General features: G+C 40.6%; 1 protein-coding gene and 3 long non-coding RNA genes across 5 annotated transcripts; 2 read left to right on the forward strand and 2 right to left on the reverse strand.

The window, feature by feature from the left end:
- Positions 1–855: 855 nt before the first annotated feature.
- On the forward strand, positions 856–6,898 carry LOC100561009 (uncharacterized). 2 transcript variants are annotated; one of them, XR_010002071.1, is made up of 4 exons: positions 856–1,078; positions 4,324–4,374; positions 5,095–5,167; positions 6,131–6,898. It is a non-coding gene; the product is annotated as an uncharacterized LOC100561009 (long non-coding RNA). The 2 variants fall into 2 exon arrangements; XR_505566.3 differs by lacking the exon at positions 856–1,078 and having other exon boundaries at positions 4,214–4,374.
- LOC134295480 (uncharacterized) lies at positions 3,973–18,548 on the reverse strand. The gene is made up of 3 exons (XR_010002073.1): positions 18,430–18,548; positions 14,346–14,451; positions 3,973–4,215 (listed from the first exon to the last, which is right to left on the reverse strand). It is a non-coding gene; the product is annotated as an uncharacterized LOC134295480 (long non-coding RNA).
- On the reverse strand, positions 7,367–13,394 carry LOC134295478 (uncharacterized). Its single transcript, XM_062968215.1, has 2 exons — positions 11,341–13,394; positions 7,367–8,129 (listed from the first exon to the last, which is right to left on the reverse strand). The coding sequence occupies exons 1-2, from the start codon at positions 12,955–12,957 to the stop codon at positions 8,046–8,048; spliced, it is 1,701 nt and encodes a 566-aa protein (XP_062824285.1). The 5' UTR covers positions 12,958–13,394; the 3' UTR covers positions 7,367–8,045.
- Positions 18,541–27,233, forward strand: LOC134295479 (uncharacterized). The gene is made up of 3 exons (XR_010002072.1): positions 18,541–18,783; positions 22,196–22,326; positions 24,498–27,233. It is a non-coding gene; the product is annotated as an uncharacterized LOC134295479 (long non-coding RNA).
- The last annotated feature ends 64 nt before the right edge of the window (positions 27,234–27,297 follow it).

The following is a 27,297-nucleotide window of genomic DNA, read 5'->3' on the forward strand; positions in this document are numbered from 1 at the left end:
AGCTAAAAGTCATCTGCAAGGAAAGGAAAAAATATATATCTGTGAAGAGTCCAGGGTGTGGCAAGAGTCCTTTGTCACTGGGAAGCCAGCATTAATGTTTCAGTTAATCACCCTAATTTGCTTTGGAAAGGTTTTGTCTCGACAAAACCTTTCCAAGCCTTCGACAACAAATTCTATCTTTATTTGTAATCAATTTGTTAGTAGCCAATGTTTTTATAGTCAATGTTTTCAATACATTGTGATGTTTTGGTCCTAAATACAGTAATTACTACATAATACTACCATGTATTGAACTGCTTTTTCTGTCGGTTTGTTGTAAAACATGACAATTTGGTGCATGATTTGTAAAACCATAACGTAATTTGACGTTTCATAGGCTTTTCCTCAATCCCTCCTTATTATCCAACATTTTCGCTTATCCAACATTCTGCCGGCCCGTTTATGTTGAATAAGTGAGACTCCGAAAAGAAAAAAACTCATGCGAAAGAGGACAAAATCCTGGAGTGATGGGGTTTTTCAAATGAAATGAGGAAATCTTCCTCTGTTAAAATGTTAAGAAATGACACTAGCCCTAAACCTATTTAACTTGATTTAGGCTCTGTTTATTTATTTGCCTTTGCTTCTAAATTGGCGGAGTTCAAGAAGGTACAGGCTGAATATTCCTGGAGGGCCGAAGTTTGCCCATAGTGACACCTTTGCTTTTGGATGCTTTAGTGCACGGGCCTTCCCTCCAGGGGTTTTGGACTTCAACTCCCGCCATTCCTAACAGCCTCAGGCCCTTTCCTTTTCCCCCTCAGCCGCTTAAGCGGCTGAGGGGGAAAAGGAAGGGGCCTGAGGCTGTTAGGAATGGCGGGAGTTGAAGTCCAAAACCCCTGGAAGGAAGGCCCAACTTTGCCCATATCTCCTGTAAGAGATGCCCAACCTGAGAGGCCTGAGGCCTAGCAACCCTTCTGAGAGTGGAGGCGGGCCTACAAGTCTCTTCCTTCCTCTTGGTTCCTCTGAGGGAAAAAGGTCCAGCCATTGCCTTGCTGCTCATTAAAGGTCAGGCCAGCCATCTCTGAGTGGACTCTCATCTAATGTAAGACTCCATGGACTTTATGGGTAGCACATTCTTCTTGTACTGCTTTTTGCCTCTGTTAAGGGAAACATTAATCCCATTATCATGCCTGCTCTGATTTCCATTCCATGAATGAATTGAGAGGCCTCAGGACATGGCCCACCTTCCTGTCTATATAACTTCAGCTTCTTCTGTATAGGCCATTGTTAGGCCGGAGATTCTGAATTGGAGTCTTTGAGCAAAGCAGCACCCTCCCCTTCAGGAAGAAGCAGTCTGCACAGACCATTTAATGCAGTTTCAAAAAGTGCAAATCAATACAGTAGAGTCTCACTTATCCAAACCTTCATGATTTCATCCATGAAAAGAAAAACAAATATTTGAATACTCAGTCAAGACAAGATTGGCATAGGAAATGGTCTTGCTTAATCGACAAAACGGAAGGAAAAGATAAGTACAAAACTTTAAATCAGGCCTTCCAGACAATTAAATCAATGTATTGATTCAAGTAACCCAGATGGGGGTGGGAGGGGGGGTTGGAAGAGGGTGGTAAGGGTGGGAGGGATGGGGGGTTTAAAGGGGTAATTAATTAAGATATATGGTAAAGGGAATCACAATTGGAACCTGTATCCCAGCCATAAAGTTTGTAATCAGTTTTTGTGTTATCTTTTAGATGGCAAAGGTTTGCAGTGTATTGTTTTGTTATCTGTATGAAGAAATAATAATAATTTTAAAAAAAACTTATCCAAACCTTCGCTCATCCAATTTATTTATTTACAGCATTTTTACCCCGCCTTTCTCACCCGAGGGGACTCAAGGCGTCTTCTGTATTATCCAACGCAGTCTGCCTTTTAGTAGTCAATGTTTTCAATACATTGCGATATTTTGGTGCTAAATTCGTAAATACAATAATTACTACATAATACAGTAGAGTCTCACTTATCCAACATAAACGGGCTGGCAGAATGTTGGATAAGCGAATATGTTGGATAATAAGGAGGCATTAAGGAAAAGCCTATTAAACATCAAATTAGGTTATGGTTTTAAAAATTAAGCACCAAAACATCATGTTATACAACAAATTTGATAGAAAAAGTAGTTCAATACGCAGTAATGTTATGTTGTAATTATTGTATTTACGAATTTAGCACCAAAATATCACAATGTATTGAAAACACTGACTACAAAAATGCGTTGGATAATCCAGAACGTTGGATAAGCGAGTGTTGGATAAGTGAGACTCTACTGTACTACCATGTATTGAACTGCTCTTTCTGTTGATTTGTTATACAACATCATGTTTTGGTGTTTAATTTGTAAAATCATAACATCATTTGACATTTAATAGGCTTTCCTTAATCCCTCCTTATTATCCAACATTTTCGCTTATCCAACGTTCTGCCAGCCCGTTTATGTTGGATAAGTGAGAATCTACTGTACATTAAAAATGCAGCTTGAGGCTCAGTTAATGATTACACAAACCACAGGGCACCAATGCGCTTTCTTTTGCACTCTTGTTATAGGAGTTTGTTGTCTGGCCGTCTCAGCTTCAAACTGCATTAAATGGTCAGTGCAGATGCGGCCATGGTGAACATGAGAGGAGCAGTTTCTTAGGCAATGGGAGCTTTTAGAAAGTCAGCTTACATTGACTTCAATCCACATTCAAAACATATGCCGATAAAGATTAGTTTAGTTTTCAGAAGAAAACTTCCAGTGTCATCAAAGCCGACAATGTTTCAGTCATACAGTCATTCATTGGAATGCAGGATAATTTGATTTTATCTTTGATATGTGTAAAGGCACATGAGAACTGAACTGGGTTATTGACATGTTAACATGGGCTTCAATACTTTCTTATTCTCTTGTACTTTTCTAAAAGGAAGGGAATCAAAATGAGGGATTTATAGTAAGATGGAGGCACTTTGGTTCTAAAGCAAAAGGGTCTTTTAAAAACAATATCCCAGAGGACACAGTTTGAATCAAAAACCTTTTTCTTCTCTAAAGCAAAAATAGTCCTTATGTCATCATATACTTTGAACAATGAAATTAGCAATGCTAACACATAGAGCCACAATCTCTGCCTCATTCCAAATATGATGACATAATGATCATAATAACAATATTTGCATCGAATGCTTCTGGTCTAATTGGGAGTAGGATTCCAGCTATTATTTATACACTTGACCCTCTATATCCACAGACTCTTCATCCACAGATTCATCAACCATCCAGGCTAACACTGGTTGGTGTAATAGCAGGGCTTCTTAAATATTTTCCACTTGCAATTCCTTTCTGCCCAAGGAATTGTACGTGACCCCAGGTATATGGATATATAAAATAGGTATAAAACCAAACATTTACTGATAATAAACCAGCACTTGCAAGTCTTCCTAAACAGACTGATTTTTCCTTTTTGTGAAGTACAGCTGAAGCATTTTCAGCAGTCCACTGTAAACTCTGCATTTTGTTGCTATCAGATGTGTGTAAAAAGATTCAGAAAACATTTCCTATTGCCAAATTTTCCGTGGCCCCTACCTAAAGGGAACCTATTTGGGACTGAGGCCCACAGTTTAAGAAGCAGTGCTCTAGATCAGTGGTTCTCAAGCTGTGAGTCCCCAGATGTTTTGACCTTCAACACCCAGAAATCCTGTTGGATAAGTGAAAATGTTGGATAATGAGGGATTAAAGAAACGCCTATTGAACATCAAATTACGTTATGATTTTACAAATTAAGCACCAAATCATCATGTTTTAGAACAAATCGACAGAAAAAGCAATTCAATACATGGTAATGTTATGTAGTAATTACTATATTTATGAATTTAGCACCAAAACATCGCAATGTATTGAAAACATTGACTACAAAAACATTGACTACTAAAGTCAGACTGTGTTGGATAATACAGAATGTTGGATGAGCTAAGGTTGGATAAACTAGACTCTATAATACATAAAAACAGGAACAAAACCTAGTATACATTTTAGAAATGTGTTTGGTTTATTTAGATGCCAGTTGCTATCACTTCCTCATGTGGCTCCTTTCATCAGGATATGCTAGATTGGGACATAGATGAATCCTGTTTCTCCTTCTATTGCTGCAGCATATGATCTCATTTTTAAGCATGTGGCTGTCTTTCTGGTACATTTTCAGTATCAGCTGACTTGAATAAGAGGAAACAAAGACATGCTTGTAAGACAGTTGCAGTGGTATTTAGCTTGTGGGTGTTGCATTAGTTTGCTTGTTTCCTTGCATTTTCTTTAATGCCTAGAAAAGAAAGCCTGAACATCTAAAGGCCATCCATCCACTACATATAGCAAAGGTAAGCTTGTTGCTGATCTGTTGTCTTGCAATGAATAGCCATGAGTGATTTTGGTGCCATTTGAATTAACTGCACATTTAGTCATAGAAGTACAGACAGTTCCTAAGTTACAGACAAGATAGATTCTGTATGTTTGTTCCTAAGTTGAATTTGTATGTAACTGCAGCATCTATTTATCTATCAGCTTTGGATAGCATAGGGAATGGTGAACACCCCCAGAGGCGCTCCAACCGCCAGGCAAGGGAAGCATTTGCCTGTGGCGCCATAGTCCCGGGGCGCCGTCAACGCCCCGGGAGGATGGCGCCACCCCCGCCTCTTTCTCCTCCTTTTCGGGCCTTCCCACGGGGGGCGGAATTGCGCGGCGTGGAGGCAGGGTCGCGTGTGGGGCGGGGCCACACGGGGGGGGGGGGCGTGGGAAACCCTTTGTTCCGGATTAATTCGCTTTTACAGGAGACAACATTTGGACGCTTCCGGTAAAAGCTCAAAAGGTCCTGCATTTTTGGGCCTGTCTGGAAGGGTCCCTACTCTTTATGGTGGAGTTCACAACTTCCATATCCGACACTAACTGTTTTATTATTGCTGTATTGTTTGGTTCTGGTCGAGTTCTTCTCCAGAGGACTGTTCAATATGAGTACAAAACGTCTTATATACAAGTTCTGCAAGCTTATTTTGTTGATTCACTGAAATAAAACTACCAGTATGTTGATTTCTTATTTCTAGATATCACAACTGAATCCAGAAAAATAAGTCTACTCATCTAGAAAAGGCTGGTTAAAGTGAATCCTAGGAAAAGGTATAGTTCTATTTAAATTTGCATTCCATTTTGTACTAGAGCATGGTCATGCTGGATCTACATTGCCCTATTTCCCAGTAACTGATCCCAGATTATCTGCTTTGAACTGGATTATTTGAGTCTACACTGCAAGATAACCTGGGATGGGCAGATCTGGGATCAGATCCTGGGATATAGGGCAGTGTAGATCCAGCCTCAGGTACCACCTACACTGCCATATAATGCGGTTTGAATTGGATTATATGGGTCAGTGTAGACTCATATAATGCAAATTGAACTGGATTTTATTAGTCCACATTGCCATATAATCCAGTTCAATGCAGTTAATCTGCATTCTAAAACTGGATAATATGGCAGTGTAGATGAGGCCCCAGCCCTCTGTTTTTACTGGGCACAGAACCACTATAAAAGTGAAAAAAGCAAATAAAGAAATAGCTCATTTTTACCTGAGAGAATACCTCTCTAGGAATTTCTATGTCTTCCAGCATGACTTTATTATGGCCAACTTCAGCTGGAAGCTGAACATGGAATCATATTGGAGGATCTAGAGATTCCTAAGGCATGTTATCTCTCTAAATCTCTAGGCCCTCTAGTAGAACTTTATAGGTCATAAGCTGCACGTGGAATTGTGCCTGGAAATTGAACTAGTTTCCACAAGGGAGTTATATGCACCCTATAACTGGGCCCAGTCAGCATTAAAGCAGCAGGATTTAGGATACACCATGACTGAGACCAGAAATACACCTGAGCTGCAAACGCACCAGATTTTGTAAGATGTTTCAGTTCTATTCTAAAATGTGGGTGTTGTTATGCATTTTCAAGTTTGTACTTTTAATATTAGATTTTACTTGTGGAACTCTGTAGTTCTTTGCATTAAAAAATCAATATACCTTAAGAGGGTTTTAATAAATAGCATGTCTGTATCTGAGGTTTCTGTATTAATTTATTAAATTATATTATTAGGTGCAACATGAATGGTGCCTGTATCCTGTGGGGACTGATTTGGATGATTATACTCTTCTTCATTGGATGGCCCATAAGCATGTTCTTAGGAGGACTCTATGGATTCTTCTCTCCTCTTACGACTTTGATAGGTCTAGATGACATCAGTGATTTTTTACTGAGGGGAGTAAACGTGGGAAGGGAGTGTGCTAAGAATGTCCACAATGGAAGGCCTTTGTGTTAATAATTAAGACCAGCTAACAAGCAATCTTCTGTGTTCAGTAGTGGGCTTTACAGCTGTTTACATGTATTACAAATGTTTCTGGCGTTTATAACATATGATTGACATTGGTATTTCTATTGCCATTTCAATCATTTCTCTGTAACCCTATGTACTGAAACTGGAAATCTCTTAAGTTCTATTATGATCTTAAACCATCAAAATTCAAGACCTTGGAAACAAATATATATTTTCCATGTCCAGTCTACAAAAACCTAACCCAAATCTTTCCTAGAAAGATAGCGTTCTGCTCCTTCCAATGGGGAAAATTGATTTTCTGGTTTTTGTCTTTTTACATACAGTATATTAATTACATACAGAGTTGAGTTGCTCATTGAAAGCTTCATTTCTGCATTCAGTTACAATGTTACCAATTAATCTGCAGTAATAGCATCATAGTTTATAGTTAAATGTACTATGAATTTTCTTTAGAAGACAACATTTTACAGGGATTCTTTATGGTACTTTAATACATCATTTATATTAATAATAAATACATAATAAAACTACTTCAATCTGCTGTTTCTTAATCGTGCCTTTAAAACTGGTGTTGTTGGTCATCAGGCACCAACTTCAGGATAAATGTTTCTGCTTGTATCTTATCCCCTCTGCAGGAGAAAGTAATCAGCTGGCTTGAAGCATAAATATACTGCAGTACATTTATAATTTGGACCCCATCTACACTGAACCTTTATGTTGGTGTGGGGATGGATCAGCCTATAGACGGCCACAAAACACATGCAGATTAACTATTAATCTGCTATCCAGATTAACTAGGGGGAAGTGGCTGTACCCTGGATTAATATAAATTCAGGGTGAAATCCAAATCCTTCACCAGGAATTGGGTTCCCATCCAGGTTATTGCAGTCCAGACACCCACAGCTGGTTCCTAAGTAGCCATTTTAGACTCTCTGGGCTCAAGCAGCCCAAGGGCCCAGGATGGCTGCTCCCCCCCCCCAAAAAAAAACCCCCTCTTTCCCCTGTGTCACTGCTGACTACAGCATAAAGGCCTACCTTATGCTGGAGGTTTCTATTAGAAATATTGAAAATTAACTAGGTATTTTGATTGCAAAAATGTGAGTCAAGCACTGAAAGGGTTAAATGGATGCAATGATTCAGCAAAAGCTGCAGTTCTATATAAGCAGATGTGCCTTTAGCTTAGTTCGCCTCAGCCTCAGAGTGAGAGAGGTCTCACAGTGAGGTAGGCCTCAGTATGAAGTAGGCCTCACTGTGAGCGAATGCCTCAGTATGAGGTAGGCCTCTGTGTGAGAAGGCCTGGTGTGAGAAGCATCGGCGAGAGAAGCCTCAGGTAGAAGGCCTTGTGTGTCCTGCTCACTTCAAAGGATCAGTCTGAACGCAGATCAGAGATGGCTGCTCTCAAATCCAATCTTTATTGAAGAACACATGACTTTGGAAAAGTCAGGAATGACCCAATGTTTACATACAACTATTTTTATAACTTTTGATGCTACGTAACACCACACGTAAATATCATCATCAAGTCCCACCCCCAATATCACATTACTACCATTTTCACACACTAGACCAATTATAATTGTTTATACTTTCGGCCCCAAGTTCCCAGGCATATTCTATCTTCTTCTGCCAGGTGCTCCTGGGATTGTTTATGTTATGACTCCCAGTTACAGGGCTGAATTACCAAAGCCCTGTAACTGGGTTCCATGACATGGTGCCCTCCTTTTCTTCGTCCTCCTCTTCGGTTCTTCTTTCATCACAAGCCTGAAACAAAACAATAATTCTATGTGTCCATTTTGTCCAAAGTACCCATATATTTTTTCAGTAAGCTACGATGGAATACAGGGTGTATTTTCCCTAAACTTTTTGGCAATGCCAACTGGAAAGTCACCTCGTTGATAACACCCTGTATTCTAAATGGTCCAATATATTTAGGGCCCAATTTTTTTGAAGGTAGCCCCAGTTTGATGTTTTGGGTACTTAGCCACACTAAATCTCCTTTCTCCAATTTATCACCTTCCACCCTCTTTCTGTCTGCGAATACTTTATACTTTTTATGTGCTTCTTTTAAGGATGCAGTCACTTGACTCCAGCATTCCATCATTTGCGCTTTCCATTTCCCTGCCTCTGTTCCCTCATTCTCTGTCCATCTCGGCAGCTGGGGCAGAGGCTGTATTTCATACCCGTAAACTACTTCAAAGGGGGTTTTATTTGTTGCTGAATGTATAGTCGAATTAAAAGCTAGTTCTGCAAAAGCCAACCACCGAGACCAGTCATTTTGTCTCATGTTAGAGTACATTCGAAGGAACTGCCCAAGTGTCTGCTGAGTACGTTCTACCGCCCCATTTGTCATGGGGTGAAAAGCAGAACTTAAACTCCTTTCTGCTCCTAGCATTTCCAGGAATTTTTCCCAAAATTTTGCTGTGAATTGTACTCCTCTGTCACTGACCACTCTACTGGGACATCCATGCAGTTTGTAAATGTGGTTTATGTACAATTCAGCTAGTTTCTCGGCTGATGGTAGTTTCGTCAGTGCTATAAAGTGGGCCTGTTTAGAAAACAGGTCCAATACTGTCCAAATATAACGATGTCCTTTGCTAACCGGTAGTTCCCCCACAAAGTCCATAGCTACACATTCCCAAGGTCTGGTAGGTTCTGCTACTGTTTGTAATAATCCCATTGGCTTCCCTCCTCTCGATTTATTTCTGGCACAATCATCACATTGAACAACATAATTTTTTATGTCCTTCCTCATCCCTGGCCACCAGCAATGTTTTGCTATTGCTTTTGTTGTTTTTGTAATTCCTGTATGACCAGCGCTCTGGTTGTTGTGAAAACGATGCAAAATCTTGATCCTTAATGTTGCTGGGATATACAGTTTCTTGTTCACAAACCAAAATCCCCCCTTCTGCTCCCCCTGTTCTGCATTGGATGCGATCCACTGGTCTCCTTCATAAGACTGTTTCAGCTCGTTTCCCCAATTATCTTTTCCGTCGAGTTCAACCATAGCAGTGTTCTCCTTTTGGGTTTGTGCTCTTGTTCTGACAGCTAAACCCCATTGTTTGTCAGAGAATATTGTTCCCTCTTTTGCTGTGGGTATTCCTTCGTGTTGAGGCATGCGTGAAAGAGCATCTGCCAAGACATTCTGCTTCCCCTGAAAAAACTTTAATTGGAAATCGAACCTGCTGAAGTATTGTGCCCATCTAATCTGTTTGGGGGACAATTTTCGAGGGGACTTTAAATACTGGAGGTTCTTATGGTCAGACCAAATTTCAAATGGGATTCCGCTTCCTTCGAGAAAGTGTCGCCAGCATTCTAAGGCTTTTAATATGGCTAGTGCCTCTTTTTCCCATATCGGCCAACATTTTTCAGTTTCGCTGAACTTCCGGGACAAATATCCACAGGGTTTTAAGTTCCCATTTTGATCCTTTTGCAATAGTACTGCCCCATACGCACAGTCTGAGGCATCGCAATGGATTATGAAAGGGCTCCTGATATCGGGGTGTTTTAGAATGGGTCCTTCTGTGAAGCATTCTTTTAGGGTTTCAAATGCCTTTTGGCATTCTGGCGTCCAACTTAGTTTGGCGCCAGGAGCTTTTACTTTTGCTGTCTCTCCTTTCCCTTTTGTTTTTAAAAGTTCAGTAAGGGGTGCAGTTATTTGCGCGAAGCCTTTTATGAAGGATCTATAAAAATTTGCAAACCCCAGAAACGATTGCAATTGCCTCCTTGTTTGAGGCACTCCCCATTCTTTTACATCTGATACTTTAGCTGGATCCATAGCTAACCCTTCTGGAGATATCCGATACCCCAGAAAGTCAATTTGAGTTTTATTAAATTCACATTTGGACAGTTTTGCGTACAGCTTTGCTTCTCTTAGTCTCTGCAAAACTTCCCGGACCAATTTCACGTGCTTTTCCTTATCTTCAGTCACAATCAAGATATCATCAAGAAATATGAATACCCCTCTGTACAACAATGGGTGCAGTATTTCATTTATAAGCTGCATAAAGCACCCGCCTCCATTTTTTAAACCGAAAGGTAAAATTTTATATTCAAAATGGCCGAATGCGCAGGAAAATGCAGTTTTCCAAGTATCTTCCGGTTTGATCCTTAATTTATGATATGCTTCAATTAAATCAAGTTTAGTAAATATGCTCCCTTTTTTCAATACGGTAATTAAATCCTTTACTAAGGGCATAGGGTATTTATTGTCCTTAGTAATTGCATTTAAATTTCGATAATCAATGCACAATCTTAGGGAGTTGTCTTTCTTTCTCCTGAATAACACTGGGGCCCCGAGAGGAGAATTGGATGGCTTAATGAAGCCCCGCGCCAGGTTTTTATCAATGTATTTCCTCAATTCCTCCTTCTCCTGCACAGACATGGGATACACTTTTGGTTTTGGTAAGTTTGCTCCGGGGGTTATTTCAATTTCTACTTCTATATTCCTTTTGGGAGGTAATTTACTTGCCTCTTTCTGATTGAACACATCCACAAAGTCTCTGTATTCAGGTGGCAATAGCAGTGGGTCTATTTCACCTTCTTCATCTCCCTCGTCCTCCTCTTCTGCAATCTTGCTTATCTCCCATTGCGTCTGCTGTTCCTTAAATGCTAGGCTCTTTCCTCTCCAATCTACTTCGGGATTTGCCTGTTCGAGCCATGGTATCCCTAATATTACGTGGTATGTGGCAATAGGGGCTATCACAAAGGATATTCTTCCTTCCCATTTGCCTATTTTACATGGGACCTCCCGTATTTCCTTTGTAGATACTTCCCCAGTAGCCACTGATCCGTCTAGCTGCGAAAACGCAATTGGGGAGTCAAGCGCCATCTGCTGGCATTTCAACGCTCCTGCTAACTCTGGAGTTATAATATTCCTGGAACAACCACAATCCACAAATGCCTTGCAGGTGGCCCGATTCTCTAGCCCCGATAGGCAGATTGGCACTACTATCATGCGTTTGTCCCGACTCACCAATTTTTCTGGAGATTCTGGGGCTTGCACCTCCTCCTCCGCACGCCTCCCGGTTGCTGGCTTGGGCTTTGAGGGTTTTGGCGGCTCCCCCTTCCGTGCCCAGCATTCTGCTGCTCGATGGCCCGTCTTCCCACATACAAAGCATCCCGGTTTAGGTTTGTTGTCGTCTCCTCTGGAGGGAATCCCCGGCCTCCCTCCGGGTCTTTCCTGCTTCCTCGTTTCTCCTCGACCTCTCGCCACCGGTCTTTGCTGGCCGCCGCTGCTCCTGAAGCGCTTTACTTGGGCCAGGGTGGATTCAACGCGCCCCGCTAGTTGAATCCATCCCTGGAGCGTTTCGGGGTCATCTCTGTGCGCTGCCCAGCTGAAAATCTCGGGGCGTAGTCCCTCTTTAAATAATTCCACTTTGGTCACTTCAGACCACTCTGGTACCCTTTCCGCGAGGTGGAGGAATTCTTCTGCGTACTCGGGCACCGTTTTGTCCCTCTGCTTTATTCCTCTAAGCTGGTCTCGAGCTCTCAATTGCTCTAGCCGGTCTCTGAACCGGTTTTCCAGTGCGGCGAGGAAGCGGGGCACTGACCTCAGGCATGGGTCCTGTCTGGCATGTAGTTGCACATACCAGCTGGCCGCTCCTCTCTTTAGTGTGTTGCCGATGGCCCGAACCCTGCTTGCTTCGGAGGGGAATGTGTGTGCATTGTCTTCCATGTATCCCCTGATGCTAATTAGAAAAAAGTTCAGTTCGGCTGATTCCCCTCCGTATTCTAGCTTGAGATCTTCCCTTCTTGGCATCCATTCAGCGGCCCGTTGATGCTGTCTGGGAGGCATGGGGAAGGGTTGCATCGGGTTTCCTTGGATCACGCCGCGCCCCACTCCGGTGGTCATTCTGCGCGGCTCCCGAAATCCTGCCGCCGCTGTCGGCCCTTCCCCCCATCCGCATACTGGCCTCGCTGTAGCCCCCGCATCTCGCCTTTCCCCGTCGTACGGCACATCCTCCTCCTCTTCCTGGATCTCCTGCTCCTCTCCGCCTTCGTCAGCTAATCCACTGGACCCGATCCCTGGCCCCAGTGGTCTTTCTACTCCGACGCCCATTCGGGGGGTTGGGAGCTCTGTTGGGGTTGGCGGCCTCAGAGTTCCCAGAGCTTGCTGGCGCTCCACTTCGCGCGCCATTCTGTCCCGGAACTCCAGCTCTTGCCAATATTCCTCGTCTCCCTCGTCCCTTGCCGCCGCGGGACTCTGCGTTGAAGCTCGCTGTCCCCTCTGGCTCCAATCGCCTCCTTTGCTTGGCTCTCTCTCGGCGCCATATCGGATGTGCTCTTTTTGGAGATTCTCTTCCAATATTGGCACTATTCTCCCCACGGTATCCGACAGCCTGGATAAATGAGTTTCCAGGATGGATAACCGCTGGGCCACGGTCTCCGGCATGCTTCCTCCAGATCCCCAACTGGTTTCTGCCCCCGCCGGAACGCCTCTTCCCCCTCTGGGAATCCTCTGGGTCACGCCGTCCGGCTTGGGGTACCCCGTAGAAGAAGCTATGGCTTGCAATGTCTCTTCTGCCAACGGCAGAGCTCCCAGCGGAGGCCCCTTTGCTCCGTCATGGCTTTGATCTCCTTCCCTGCTCATTATCACTTCACTGCAAATTTGCAGGAGGGTGAGAACTGGATTCCTGACTTAATTGTCCTGCTCACTTCAAAGGATCAGTCTGAACGCAGATCAGAGATGGCTGCTCTCAAATCCAATCTTTATTGAAGAACACATGACTTTGGAAAAGTCAGGAATGACCCAATGTTTACATACAACTATTTTTATAACTTTTGATGCTACGTAACACCACACGTAAATATCATCATCAAGTCCCACCCCCAATATCACATTACTACCATTTTCACACACTAGACCAATTATAATTGTTTATACTTTCGGCCCCAAGTTCCCAGGCATATTCTATCTTCTTCTGCCAGGTGCTCCTGGGATTGTTTATGTTATGACTCCCAGTTACAGGGCTGAATTACCAAAGCCCTGTAACTGGGTTCCATGACACTTGTGTGTGAAGCTCCAGTGTGAAGGCTGCTGTATATAAAGCTACTGGGTGAAGCTCCTGTGCAAGTTTGGTGTGAGAAGAGGCTCTTTGAGAACAAATCTGTTTATCTGCATGAGAAAGAAGCCCAGCATGAAAGCAAAAAAGGAAGTATAAAGAACTTTATTTGTGTTCTGGAAATGTTGCTCTTGTAAATAGTGCAACCATATTATTTTACTACAAAGAAAAGCCTCCTAAGGATGAGATAACATTGGTCTGTGTGTTTTGTTCTTTTTATCACTTTTGGCTACTGTTGCTGGGTCATGCTGCTGCTAATAAGTTACTCTGCTATACATTTATCGGGAGAGTCTTTTGTTAATAAGCCCAACCGTTTCTTCTTCCTCCTTCCATGTTTGGTGATTCACAAAGAAGGACTGGAGGAGGGGAAGGGGATTCCCCTTCATCCCTTCCATTTTCCTTCGCAGCTCACAAGAATGAAGACAAAGAAGCCCCCAGCATAAGCTATATCGTCCTGACGCTGCTGTAGCTGTAGTGACACAGGTGCATGGGGTGGCTGTCAGGCCCCTGCTCAATGGCTCCAATCTGGGTTTGACATGGCTGGGCAGTAAGGACAACCTGTCACCGCTGAGGTGACTCAGGGTAGCCCTGTTGGACCACAAAGCAGGCTGGAACCAACGTTTTATATATCAGTTACGGTCCACTTTCGTATGCTGTGTAGAACCAGCCTTCGTCTTGAAATGGTTAACCAACTGCCAATTAAAAAAATGGATCTAGGATATACATGCATTATGCAAAAACGGAAGGAAGCTTGTACCTTATGATCACTTTCTCAATGGGATTCATACAAAAATTCAATTCCACTAGTTCCTTTAGCCATTTAGATGTTACAAAAACAAACCCTGATTCTTTTGGCCTAAACAACACATTATGCTGAGATACATAACTTATTTTCTGAAATATATTATTTTCTTACCAAATGCATTTGCAGAAGGATCGGTAAGGAATGGATGGTAAGAAGGGTTTCTTTCAGTAGTAGAACGAATGCAGCTTGATACACCTTTAACTGCTGTGGCTCAATGCTGTGAAAACATGGGAGTTGTAGTTTTATAAGGTCTTTAGCATTCCCTATCAAAGTTCTGATGGTGCCTCATCAAACTACAAATCCCAGGATTCCATTGCATTGAGCCATCACAGTTAAAGGGATGTCAAACTGCATTCATTCTATAGTATAGATGCACCCTATGTTTTGAGTGTCTTATCAGATGTTCCAAGAATAGTAGCAAGCTGTCATACATATTGCTTGCAATCACTAAGATAGCAAATTATGAGGCATTTCCCTTGTCCATCTCTACAAACAAACTGTTTACCACAGCAGCTAATGCTGCCTCAGTCCCCATTCCCAGGCTAAAAGCCAAATTCAAATATGTCCAAAAGGGTTAGGAAAGAGAAAATCTAGCTGTACATCTTGCCTCTGTTATATATTCTCTGGGCTATAAATGATTCAGCTTGGGTTTCTTTATTTTTACAATGATTCTTTGTAGAATGCCTCCATGGCCAAGCATAGGATCTCTTTAATGTCTTTTTATATTGAAAACAGATTTTTTTTCATGATATTTGATTAATGTTTTCTGATCACAGCACATGTGTAGATCTTTCAAATGAACAGGAAGTGAAATTTAATTTCTCTTAATTATGTTTATGCTTCTTGGCTATTTGATACTACAACATCAATTATCAGTTGGCTGTTTTTAAATATATACATTTATTTACTTATTTATTCAGTAGAGCAAGTCAATGAAATGCTCCCTATGTAAATTAGCTTTTTATTGTGGGAGTTTCTATTCCATCTTGCAGTGATTGTGTAACATGCATGTAAGTGAGCTATATGGAAGGGGCCCATGATGTAACTCCTTTCCAAATCAAGAGCAACTACTCTGGAAACAAGGAAAACAGATCTGATGGGAAGGGGTTGTTCTAGCAGGGGCTCCTTTCCTTGGCCTTCGAGCACAACATGGATATAAGTTATACTACCTATGGTAGTTTGCATTTTGCAAATGCAATGCAAATAGCAAGTCTTTACCCTACATACTTCCATGCAACATGTGCTTGCCCTAACATCACAAGAAAAGGTATACAACATCTGCTTTGCCTAAAGCAGAAATTCCTTGACATGAGAAATACTCATTTAGATTCCTGCTCCTATGCTGTTCTCTGCACATAGGCTAAAGCACATTATAGACATAGGAGAATGTAGTTCTTACCATAGTAATGTTGCTCATTACTGAATAAGAGATAATGAGTATATTCTAAACCCAAATGAGGAATCTGGAAAATTGTGACGAAGAAATAGTAAACCAACTACGCTAGCAAAGCTGAAACATTTTCAACCCATTTTCAGCACAGTTCACACCAGCAAGGTACGTAAGATACTGTTATTTTCTATATTTCTAAACTCTGCCAAATTGAAATCTATGGTATTATCAGCATGATTTGAAAACTTTTGTACATAAGTGTTTTTAAACCTAACTGTTAATTCTTTTGGCTAATGGTACAGTACTTCTTTTCTCGCTGTATCTTTCTCTATTAGCCTGATCCGTCTCATCCTTGGCAGTTTTAAGCACATTCAAACATTGTCACATTTCTTAGCATTGAAGCTGCATTCTATTTTCAATGTGGCTATTCCCAAAGAGCTCCATTTATTTTGGCTCTGGTGCCAGTAATTTTGCCACTGCCAGACAGGGTTATAGATAGGAGTGAACAATTTTCTCCTTTCACTCTCCGTCATCCAGATAGTTGGATCGGAGGTTGTAGGAGGAAAGCATAATGCAAACACAATAGAGGTGCTTTTCTCACAAATAAACATCTCACTGCCAGACATAGGATTTACTCTGAAGACTTAATCATGGGCTCCCAGTGTCCATTTATAGAATGATTGAAACTATCAGTACAGAATATCACTCTGATTCTATCCAAATTAAAATTCTCAGTCATATTCATTAATAAGTCATTGTTGAAAAAATATTTGAAATAAAACAGCTAAAAATACATTATTATAAATTAACAATCCAAGATTGCGTGGAAGTTTAAATAAGGGAATTTGTTATTATCATAAACAGGTAGTATAAATCTGACCTTCACAAAATCAAAAGACATTCATATTATGGAAAGGCCTCTGAAAAAAATCAAGTCAAAAAAGAAGGAAAGCAGCACAGAGTAAGGGCATTTCCAGACAGCATCATAATCTGGGTCAAAGAAGTGGGGCAAAAAAAATCACAGGACCTGACAGCAAGTCCAAACAGAGCTGTCAATCCCAGTAAATCCTCCTCCATCATCCTGACACCTTCGTTTGTCGTGGATTTTCAAAATCTGCAAGATGGACAGGGGACATCTGGCAAATTTTACTTAATTTTTTAAATTGACTCTCCAAGATGTGTTGGCCCCCATATGCACTGATGCAGATATCTAAATGTGCACACAAGCAAATTTCTTATTATCTCTCCTCACCCTACTATAAATTCAAGCTCTGTTTAATTTCATAAACATCAGAACAAAGGAATGGTTACAGAAAGTATTTTCCTTGACTTCAGGGATATACAGTCATGCAAACATGCACATTTTTAGTCCAAAATCGGGTTTTAAGCGCACCTTTTAACATGTGTTTTTCAACTGTTAATCCGAATCAGCGTGCATTTTCCTTAAACGTCATTTATTCCCCCCCCCCTTATCCTGGTTTCTTCCATGTTTTAGGGCCTGTGTAGAAGGGCCCTAAAGGGTATTGAGACAGCTGAGTATTTTTAAGGCACATCAATCTCAGATAAGATCCAATGAAAGAAAGCAAGGAGCAAATTAACCATCTACACTGATGTTACAAAACTGAATTGGAGATAGTCAAATCATATGGTGCAAATCATATGGTTGTTAATTGCTGTCAAGCTGGCTTTGATTTATGGTAAAACTGTGAAGGTATTAACTCCAACCCTTTAAGTATCATTCACCTAAAGTGGTACTTAAAGTTTGAGAGTGCCAAAAATGAAATGGGAAAAAGTGCAATGCTGTCAATTTTACATATTTTAATAAGAGAAAAACATATGACACAAGCAACAATAAGAACAACAAAAACTGATACTATTTCTTCAAGTCACAACTGAAAACTGTCTTTTTCCTAATGTGATGCGAGGAAATGGCTTCAGATGCTGTTTGTAGTAAAAAAGAGAGAAAAGATACATTTTTCTATCTCCATTATTAGGGGTAATGGTTTAAACCAGGGCTTCTAAAGGTTTTCTGCTTGCAATGCCTGAGAGATGTTTATGTGACCTCCTGGTATATAAGTACAGTAGAGTCGCACATATCCAACACTGGCTTATCCAACGTTCTGGATTATCCAACACATTTTTGTAGTCAATGTTTTCAATATATCGTGATATTTTGGTGCTAAATTCATAAATACAGTAATTACTACATAGCATTACTGCGTATTGAACTACTTTTTCTGCCAAATTTGTTGTCTAACATGATGTTTTAGGGCTTCATTTGTAAAATCATAACCTAATTTGATGTTTAATAGGCTTTTCCTTAATGCCTCCTTATTATCCAACATATTCACTTATCCAACATTCTGCCGGCCCGTTTATGTTGGATAAGTGAGACTCTACTGTGTATAAAATAAGCATACAAATCAAACATTTACTGATAACAAAGTAACATTTCAAGGCTTGTTAAACATGCTGAAACATCTTCTGCAGAGTCAACTATAAGCAGTGCACAACAGATTCATGTAAATGTCTAAAAAAAGCCATTTGGTGACATTCTATGACCCAACATAGAGCTAAGGGGAGCCCATTTGGGGTCAGGACCCACAGTTTAAGAAGCAGTGGTCTAAACCATCCCAGGGCTGATCCAGCGGTCACCACTCTGATTGGCCCCAGGATAAGTGGTCAGTGTAGATCCGCTCTGAGTTGGAGAGACAAAATGGATCTCATAACAGTCTTCCTACAACAAGTCCTCTAAACATATGATGCAGAAAGATATGGAAAGAGAGAAAGACAGATGAAAACTACCTCAAGATGCTATTTATATTTTCTGATGGTAACTCTGGTATGCGATAGTACTGGTCTTGTGGAACCAAGTTGTCTATTTGTATTTGAAGTGGACAGTTGCAGAGGACAGTGGAAGTAGAGTGGTGCTGTATACATTCTTTTAGATTTTCTTATGAATGACATCATACTGGTTACTTGGAAACAATGATGCTTTGAAGAACCTGTGAGCACTGTGTATTTCCATTAGGAAATACATGGATTTTTTGTATAATCCTTTTCTTCTAAAGGCCTGCTGATGTCTTCAGATCACAGGGGAACACTTGAAAACAAAATTAGCCATTTTAAAAGAGAACTGCAAGAATCTATATCAACCAGGTAAAGCATTTCTTTATTCTTTACCAATGTTCTACACTTTGAGAATGGAAAAAGTACATCTCATTAAATAAGTAATTAGAGATGACAATAAACAGAAATAAAGACAGCTTCTATTTCAAAGTCAACAGGCATCCTCACTACACCTGCTGTGTCCTTCACACACAGAGATTGGCAAAAAGAGACTTGCACAAATATTTACTTAGGCATCAACTTTATTTTATATCAGGTATGGGCAAACTTGGGCCTTCCAGGTATTTTGGACTTCAACTCCCACAATTCCTAACAGCTTTGTAGGCTGTTAGGTATTGTGGGAGTTGTGAAGTCCAAAACACCTGGCAGGCCCAAGTTTGACAATGCCTGTTTTATATGCATAATTGTATGGATAAAAAGGCAGGAGGGCCTGTTCTGCTTTGCCCAAGACACTGCCTATGCTGCTTTTGTTTTTCTTGGGGTGCATCTACACTCTAGAATTAATGCAGTTTGGCACCACTTTATTGACATGGTTCAGTTAATGGAATCCTGGGAGTTGTAATTTAGTGAGGCACCAACAATCTGGCAGAAAAGGCTAAAAACCTTGTAAAACTACAACTGCCATTTTCCCAGAGCATTAAGACATAGCAGTTAAAGTAGGATCAAACTGCAATTATTCGACCAGTGTAGCTGCCCCACTAAACCTTTTCTCTTTTTACCTGTTAGCCATTTGATGGTTAAGAAGTGCATATATTTGTGTATCTTGGTTAATGTCCTCTGCAAAGCTTTCTGCCATCCCCACAAAGTAACTTGCTCTTCCCTGACCAATCTTGATGCATGAACAAAATGCGTTCTGGCTTCCAATCTGATGACAAGTTACAGGTAGACTTAATGAAAACTATCAATCATGTAAGAAAATAAAATTCCAGTCCCACAAATCCCCTCCTCTCACATTTTTTTGGTATTACTTTTCTGTTGTTCACTCTTGAACAGGCTTTACTAGATGATAGCAAATAGTATATATTGTTTTTTCACGCACAATACCCAGTGTAGCTCTAATCAAGACCATCAGATGCTGAAGAATTACAGCTGTTTAAACAAACACATGTATGGTGAGCATTATATGCATCTGAATCCACAAGGGATGCAAAACTCAACCCCCAGATTGAAACTGAAACATTTTAAGACTGGAAAAAAATAAAAGAGACTGATACGACAACAATAATAAGGTATTTACTTGAGTATAATGTGCCATCGATTGCAAAACACACCTCAATTTTGAAGGTGTGCATTTTAAAAAATGAATTTGCCCTTGAATGTAATGTGCCCAATAGCACAGGGATAGGACATTAGGGAGGCAGGCAGCATTAATGATGAAATTTGGAAGGCCATGACCCTCCATCAGGCCTTGGCTGCACTTGATTCCCAACTGGCCTCTTCCACAAGGCCTCTAAAACTAATAGGTTGGTGCGGGGTTGAAGGCCTCGTGAATTAGGCCAGTTGAGAATTGCATGGGACTGAGCCTGGTTTGGGGGGGAGGGGGGGAGGCCCTGAGGGCTTCCCAGGTGTCAGGATCGGTGGCTAAGCAATAGGAACAACTGAGCCACCACTGGGAACAGCCTCTTCACACACCCCGCCTCCCCCTGCGGCCTCTGGGACTACATGGGGAGGTTTTATGTGTGAGATTCTAATGTACCTTCAAATCTAACATGCACCTCATTATTGGCAATGTAATTTAGCAACAAAAAAAAAAAAAAAGAAAAAAAGAGTAAGCATTAGAGCTGTGTAAATATGGTACCTCAATTTGCTGTTCTTGTTGTTGTGCCTTCAAGAAATTTCTGACTTGAAGAGAACCTAGGGTAAACCTACAATGTTTTTTTTTCTCGGTAAGGTTTGAGAGGGGGGTTTGCCACTGCCTTCCTCTGACGCTAGGAGTGTGTGGCTTGTCCAAGGTTACCCAGAAATCATAATTTCTTGTAAAGCTGTATCCATTAAATAATGACGATTCTACGCATCCATTGAAACAAGCTTGAAACTATTACCACCCTCCAAAAAAAAAAAAAATCCCAAAAGCAAACCATGATTTCACCTTTTTATATAGGGTCATCCTTTAACTCTGTTATTGACTATATTATGGGATTTGAGCATCCTTGAATTTCACTCTCAGAGGCTCTGAATAGATAATGGTAGTTCACAAAACACCTTAGTCTGTAGGTCTTTTAAAACCACAAACAATTATTGCAACAGTATAAAGCGACATTGGAATGAGGATCTCTGGATAAGATACTAAAGGTAAAGATAAAGGTTTTCCGCTGACATTGAGTCTAGTCGTGTCCGACTCTGAAGGTTGGTATTCATCTCCATTTCTAAGCCGAAGAGCCGGTGTTGTCCGTAGATGCCTCCTAGGTCATATGGCCAGCATGACTTCATGGAGCGCCATTACTTTCCCGCCAGAACAGTACCTATTGGTCTGCACATATTTGCATATTTTCAAACTGCTAGGTTGGCAGAAGCTGGACCTAACAGTGATCGCTCACCCCGCTTCTCACATTCGAACCGCCGACGTTTTGGTCAGCAAGTTCAGCAGCTCAGCACTTAACACGCTGCACCACCAGGGGGTCTGAATAAGATATTAGCAGCATCTATATGTCTATTTCCCAACTTTCCTCCCACTACTTGATTTTACAGAATGAGTAAATAATTTCTATAATATGAGAATCAAGCTGGATGTGCAGAACTCTGTATGGCCAACGTGAGAGAAAGTGAAACTCCTAGTAAGGATGGGGAAATAAATGTAGGGCTTAGTGATCATGATGATTGATGGTGAAAGCAGGGTGAGGAGGCCCAGGAGAGAATCTGGTGCTTTTAGGGTATCCAGGCAACTTGTGTTATTGCTAACAGGGTGATGTAATGGTTTGAAGAATGGAACAGGACTCTAGAAATCAGGGTTTGAAGGCCTGCTTGGCTATGGAAACCCACACTCTCTCAGCTTCAGAAGGAGACAAAGGAATCCTCTCTCAGAACATTTAATGCTAGTTAAAGCCCATGTTACCAAATGTGAAAATGTTTACATGCTACATTGGAGTTTTTTTATGCAAGACATCTCTTTTTGATTTTGCCATAGTGTCAGCATAAGTCATGAATAATAATAGTTATTATTATTATTATTATTATTATTATTATTATTATTATTAATTCATTTCTATCCCGCTTTTCTCCTGTGGGTGGGATTCAAAGCAGTGTACAACATGTAAATTTCATACAAATACAAATACAAATGACTTGAAAGCACAGAACAACAAATAATTTATCATTTCTGTTTTTTAAATTGTACATATTCCAAATGCTAAAAACATTGGAATACATATTCCAAATAATCTGAAATTGTACATATTCCAAATGTTTGGCAGTAACATTAATGAAATTTTGCTGTTATTAATAGCATATTTGAGAGGAATCTGCCCAATACACAATGTCTACTTTTGGAGAGGAAGAGGCGGAAGAAGGAGAAGCATATGAAGATTTTGAAGAAGCCCCAAGTGAACCACTTGTACCTGAACAAGATCCTAAAGGGTATGCACTTCAGATGGAGGAGGTTTGCAGAATTAGTATATAGTCACTATATTTTGTTCATTGCATTTCATATCTGAAAATATGTATTACTGCCATTGGTCTGATGTGTACACATAATACATAATGCAACTGTCCAAAACAAACTGAATACACGCAGAGCACTGTGGATCCAGGTTTAATCATAAATAAAGTTTGTAAGGATTGACTAGTTTCATTGATTTCAATGGGACTGCTCTCAAGTCTGATGATTAAACCTAGATCCAATCCTGTGTCTTCACAGACTATTGCAGAGTATTTTATGTATGTTGTTTACTCAGAAGGAAGTTCCACTGAGCTTTGTGGAGCTTATCCCTGGGTGTGTATGTGTAATAGGACTGCAGCTTTAGAAACCTGAAGGAGACTGCTGAAAAACTCATCACCTGTCCATCAAGAAGCATTGTCTATTGAGCTTTAAATACCCAAATCTGGTAAGCACTTTAGATTTAACTGGTTTTAATGAATTTAGAATTTAAACTCACAACATTTCAGCTGAGTGTCCCTTGCTGGGAGTAAGTTCAAATTTTAGTTTTTTAAGGAAATATAGCCAGTCCTCCACATTTGCTGGAGTTAGAGGCACAAGACCCCTGCAAAAGTGAAAAACTGAAAATAAAAGGCCTGTTACTTTTTTTAGCTGTGAGGACACCTCTCTAGGAATTTCTAGGTCATCCAGCATGATGCTATGGTCAAATTCTGCCAGAAGTTGACCATAGAACCACCACGGAAGACTTACGACCTCATCGGAATGGGGTAATGCTGGTTTCTCTTCAGTTTTGCAATGGAGTCTGCTGGTTCCCATCCCACAATGTAGAGCTGTTTCTGGTGGGCTCTGTTGCAAAACAAGAAGAACCGGCTTATGCTTCCGTGGCAGCAACATGAGAGGCTTTCTGTATTGCATTGGGAACAACAGGGAGAAGCTGGGTGGCAGACGCTTCCCCCTGTGAGATGGTGTCTGAGGTAAGTCGGGTAATTCAGGGCATGGGGCAACAGGTTCTCCAAACCCCTCGCTTGGGGAAAGTCTCATATCTGTTCAAGAGTGGGAATGTATCTATGGTTCAGCATGATCAAAGGAGAAGCCTTCATGAATGCAGTCTGCCTTTCTTCAAAATTGGGCTCATAATGTGGAGGGGACATATGGGGTGATCATGGTGGGCATAATGTGTCCCAATTTCTCCTATTTATAATCCATAATTATTGGCTCTTGGATAATATTAGTCTAGTTATTTGCTAATATATAACTAGAGCTTGCTTTTTCCATCAATAGTTCCATTTTCTTGTTATTGCCTTCTCTTCTCTCAATACCAATAAGGTAACATGGCAACACTGCAATAGAAGTCTTTCTGAATTCTCATATTTTGTTTGTTTTAAATGAATAAATTCTAATTGTTTCCATTTTTATTCATTATTAAGGAAATACACATGATATATATCCCTGTGTAAAAATAATAATAAGAAAAAGCATTATAATCAGAAACAGGGCATAATTTAATAATCATATAAACCTATTTGCTCAACTGGTGAACAGTCTATTTTTTATTCTATTCTATTTATATCCTGTTTCTTCCCAGATGGGACCCAAGATCTTAAATGCCCAGGAGGAATCTGTTGCATGGATGTCATTGGTTTTAGATTCAGAGTAGATGTACACTTTGAAATGCTTCCAGCTCAACATCTCTTTGATTCTTTATTATAGACTGCCTGTTAAATATTGTACATGTATACAGTGTTCCCTCGCTACTTTGCGGTTCACTTATTGTGGATTTGCTGTTTTGCAGATTTTTTCATATGGCCCGCCCTTTCTCGCAGGCACAAAAGGGCCCAGGCTGAGGTGCGCAGCCTGGCCCGGCCTGTCCTCCTCAGCCCCTGCAGGCAGCGCCAGTAGGTCTCGCCTGCGCCTCATCGCCTCAGCGAACAAGAAGGAATACAGTACAGTACATTAAAAGAGGGAGGGAGGGACGCTATATTTATTAAAATAAATATAGTATCCCTACTTCGTGGATTTTCACTTATTGCGGGAGGTCCTGGAATGTAACCCCTGCAATAAGTGAGGGAACACTGTATTAATAAAATATATTTGCACATTATTATATACTTTAAATGCTTCTGACTGAAATCTTTTTGTTTCTTTATGTTAGCACACAAGAATCCACTCCAGTAAGCTGCTGCTGTCTTCTGTGGAGTGTCATCTGGTTGGCTGTATTGGTTGCTTTTGCCTGGCCTTTGAGTGTGGCTATGGCAGCCCTTTATGGATTTGTGGCACCTCTGATTACCCTCATAGGCCTGGATGATATCAGTGATTCTATGTTGCAAGCAGTAAATTTGGGAAGACAGTGTGCACGCAACGTCAGAGCTGGCAGGCCCATGGTTTGAAGAAAAGTCCTCACAGCACTTACTATTCCATGCCTTCTCCAGTCTGCTTCCTTCCCATGAATTTACTGCTAGTGTTCACCTGTGTCTTTACCTCTAATATTAAAAAACACTTATTTCAATATAAAACTGGCTCCATGACATTTATACCTGATCTTATATTCAATCCACACATGTAGAAATATAATAAATCTGTACCACTTAAATTCTAGGAGCCTACTGAAAGATGTGTACTGAGTAGTGGGAGGAAGGGAATGATTTTTCTAACTAGCTGTTGATGTTGCTCTTATCCAAGTTCATAGTGGAATTGTGTGTGCATAGAGTATGTGCATGCATGAGAAAACAGTTTTCGACTTACATTGCATTATTTATCTTCTTGTGTTCTGCAACCATAAACTGTATTCCTTTCTTTTGAATCTCTCTTGATGACAGTAAGACAAAAAGGATATTTGTGTGTTTGATTTGATTTTAGTTCAGATGGCAATCAGGGGATGTGGTTGATTCCAGCTCAGTTTGGTACTGAATTTGCTCCTAGTTTTCATGCAAACTTTAAAACCACTATTCTCTAAAATATATCCAGCTACTTGAATAGCTTTTATAAAGTTTGGATTAAAGCTTGACATGGAACCTAGTACCCCCCCTCGTGGCAAACTTTGTGTATGTATAAAGCAGAGAGGAAAACATGATGTATTTTCTTTAGATATAGCTTTGAGGGATGATTCCCCCTGACATGAGCATCAATCTTCTACTCAAGAAACAAAACGGCTTTCTTGAGATGAAAGTGAACTCCATTCTAACAAGTTTTTTCCAAAGGAGGGATCATTCCTTCTGGCATGATTCATAGGACTTGTCTGCAAGGGCGAACTGTCATTGAGGAGAAAGCTGAATTCCTTGGGATTTATGCGAACTGTAACAGACACTGTGAAAAGACTTAGACCTGTTTCTGATCCCAGATTATCTGTTTTGAACTGGATTCATATAATCCAGTTCAAAACAGATAATCTGGGGTCAGATACTGGATTATGTGACAGTGTAGATCCAGCCTCAGCTGCTATAAACGGGAGAGTAATCTATTATTAACGAGTTTTCATTTCAAAGGAAGTCGATGAGCGATGCCAACTGTTAGTGTTTGGGTGGTGATTGTATTTCAGTATGTTCCAGGGGTCCCTTTTCTGGTCACTTGGGGAAGGATGGCTTTCCCTTCCCCTATATTTCATATAATTATTTCTCATTGTGATGTGAGGGGATTTCATATAATGCCTCAATGAGGAAACACCACGTGAAGGAAGTTCCATTGATTATCTCTGCAATCTTTTGCCATCTTGCCCCAAGTACTGAACTTTCAACTTTCATTGGTAGGAGTCCGATGTGCATATTGGAGAACAACCATAGAGCCCATGTGTGAGAGAAATGACACTGATTGGACTAGATTCCCTTGTGTGAAACATTTTTATGAGTACAGATAAAACTCCTTCCATGATAACACTGAACATGCTATTGCCACAGGAGCATGGAGGTACAGTGTCATAACAGGGACAGATGTTATCCATGCAGTCATGAAACCCTCTTTGTGTATCTTGATATAGAAGAGGCCATGTGGATAACTGATGGAATTTAGCTGCTTTGAGTCTCCTGGAATATTATTATAATATAATTATTATTAATAATATTAGTACTTATGCAGGATAATGCCGGTTATCTATTTTACCCTTAGTCAATGCAAGAGTATTGCAATCCATGGCAGATGCCCATCCAGCTTCTGCTTAAACATTTCCAGTGAAAAAATGCTCATCAATAATCCCAAATAGTTTGTAGCAGAGTAGTTTCTGGTTATTGGTGGCTGTCAAGCCTAACCACCTTATAGGATTGTTGTGAGGATAAAATGGTTAGAGGAGAGAATTATTTGCATCAGCCTCGGGTCCCTGAGAGGAAGGGGAAATTGGGGAGGGGAGGCAAAAAGCAAAACAATATCTCTAAACTGTAAAACCAAAATCCATCAAAACTTTACTTTTGTATTATGTTCTGTAAATGGATACTTGCTTTGACTGCCTGTTAAATAATGTACATGCATATTAATAAAATATATTTGCACATTACATACTTTAAATGCTTCTGACTGAAATCTTTTTGTTTCTTTATGTTAGCGCACAAGAACCAACTTCAATAGGCTGCTGCTGTCTTCTGTGGAGTCTCATCTGGTTGGCTATATTGGCTGTTTTTGCTTGGCCCTTCAGTGTGGCTATGGCAACCCTTTACGGATTTGTGGCACCCCTGATTACCCTCATAGGCCTGGATGATATGAGTGAACCTATGTTGCAAGCAGTAAATGTGGGAAGACAGTGTGCACGCAACGTCAGAACTGGCAGCCCTATGATCTGAAGAAAGGGTCTCAAAGACTTTAGAGTTCCATGCCTTTTTTCCTGATTTTGTGTGTATTTATACCTAACATCACCTGTAGCTTTTTTTTTCAGTATTTCATTAAAAATATTTATTTCAATAGCAAAGTAGTAGTATGATGTTACTTTATTCATTGTTCATAAAGTCCATAAAGTGCTTTAGTGACTCAGA

This window comes from Anolis carolinensis, chromosome 1, assembly GCF_035594765.1.
Source record: "Anolis carolinensis isolate JA03-04 chromosome 1, rAnoCar3.1.pri, whole genome shotgun sequence".
Lineage (NCBI taxonomy): Eukaryota > Metazoa > Chordata > Lepidosauria > Squamata > Dactyloidae > Anolis > Anolis carolinensis.

Bases quoted from the DNA above. Each gene is read 5' to 3' on its own strand.
- LOC134295478 (XM_062968215.1), bottom strand. From the start codon at position 12,957: ATGAGCAGGGAAGGAGATCAAAGCCATGACGGAGCAAAGGGGCCTCCG. The intron at 8,130-11,340 runs GTGAGTCGGGAC...GTTTTGTTTCAG, and splicing joins CAGAATCTCCAGAAAAATTG to GCTTGTGATGAAAGAAGAAC.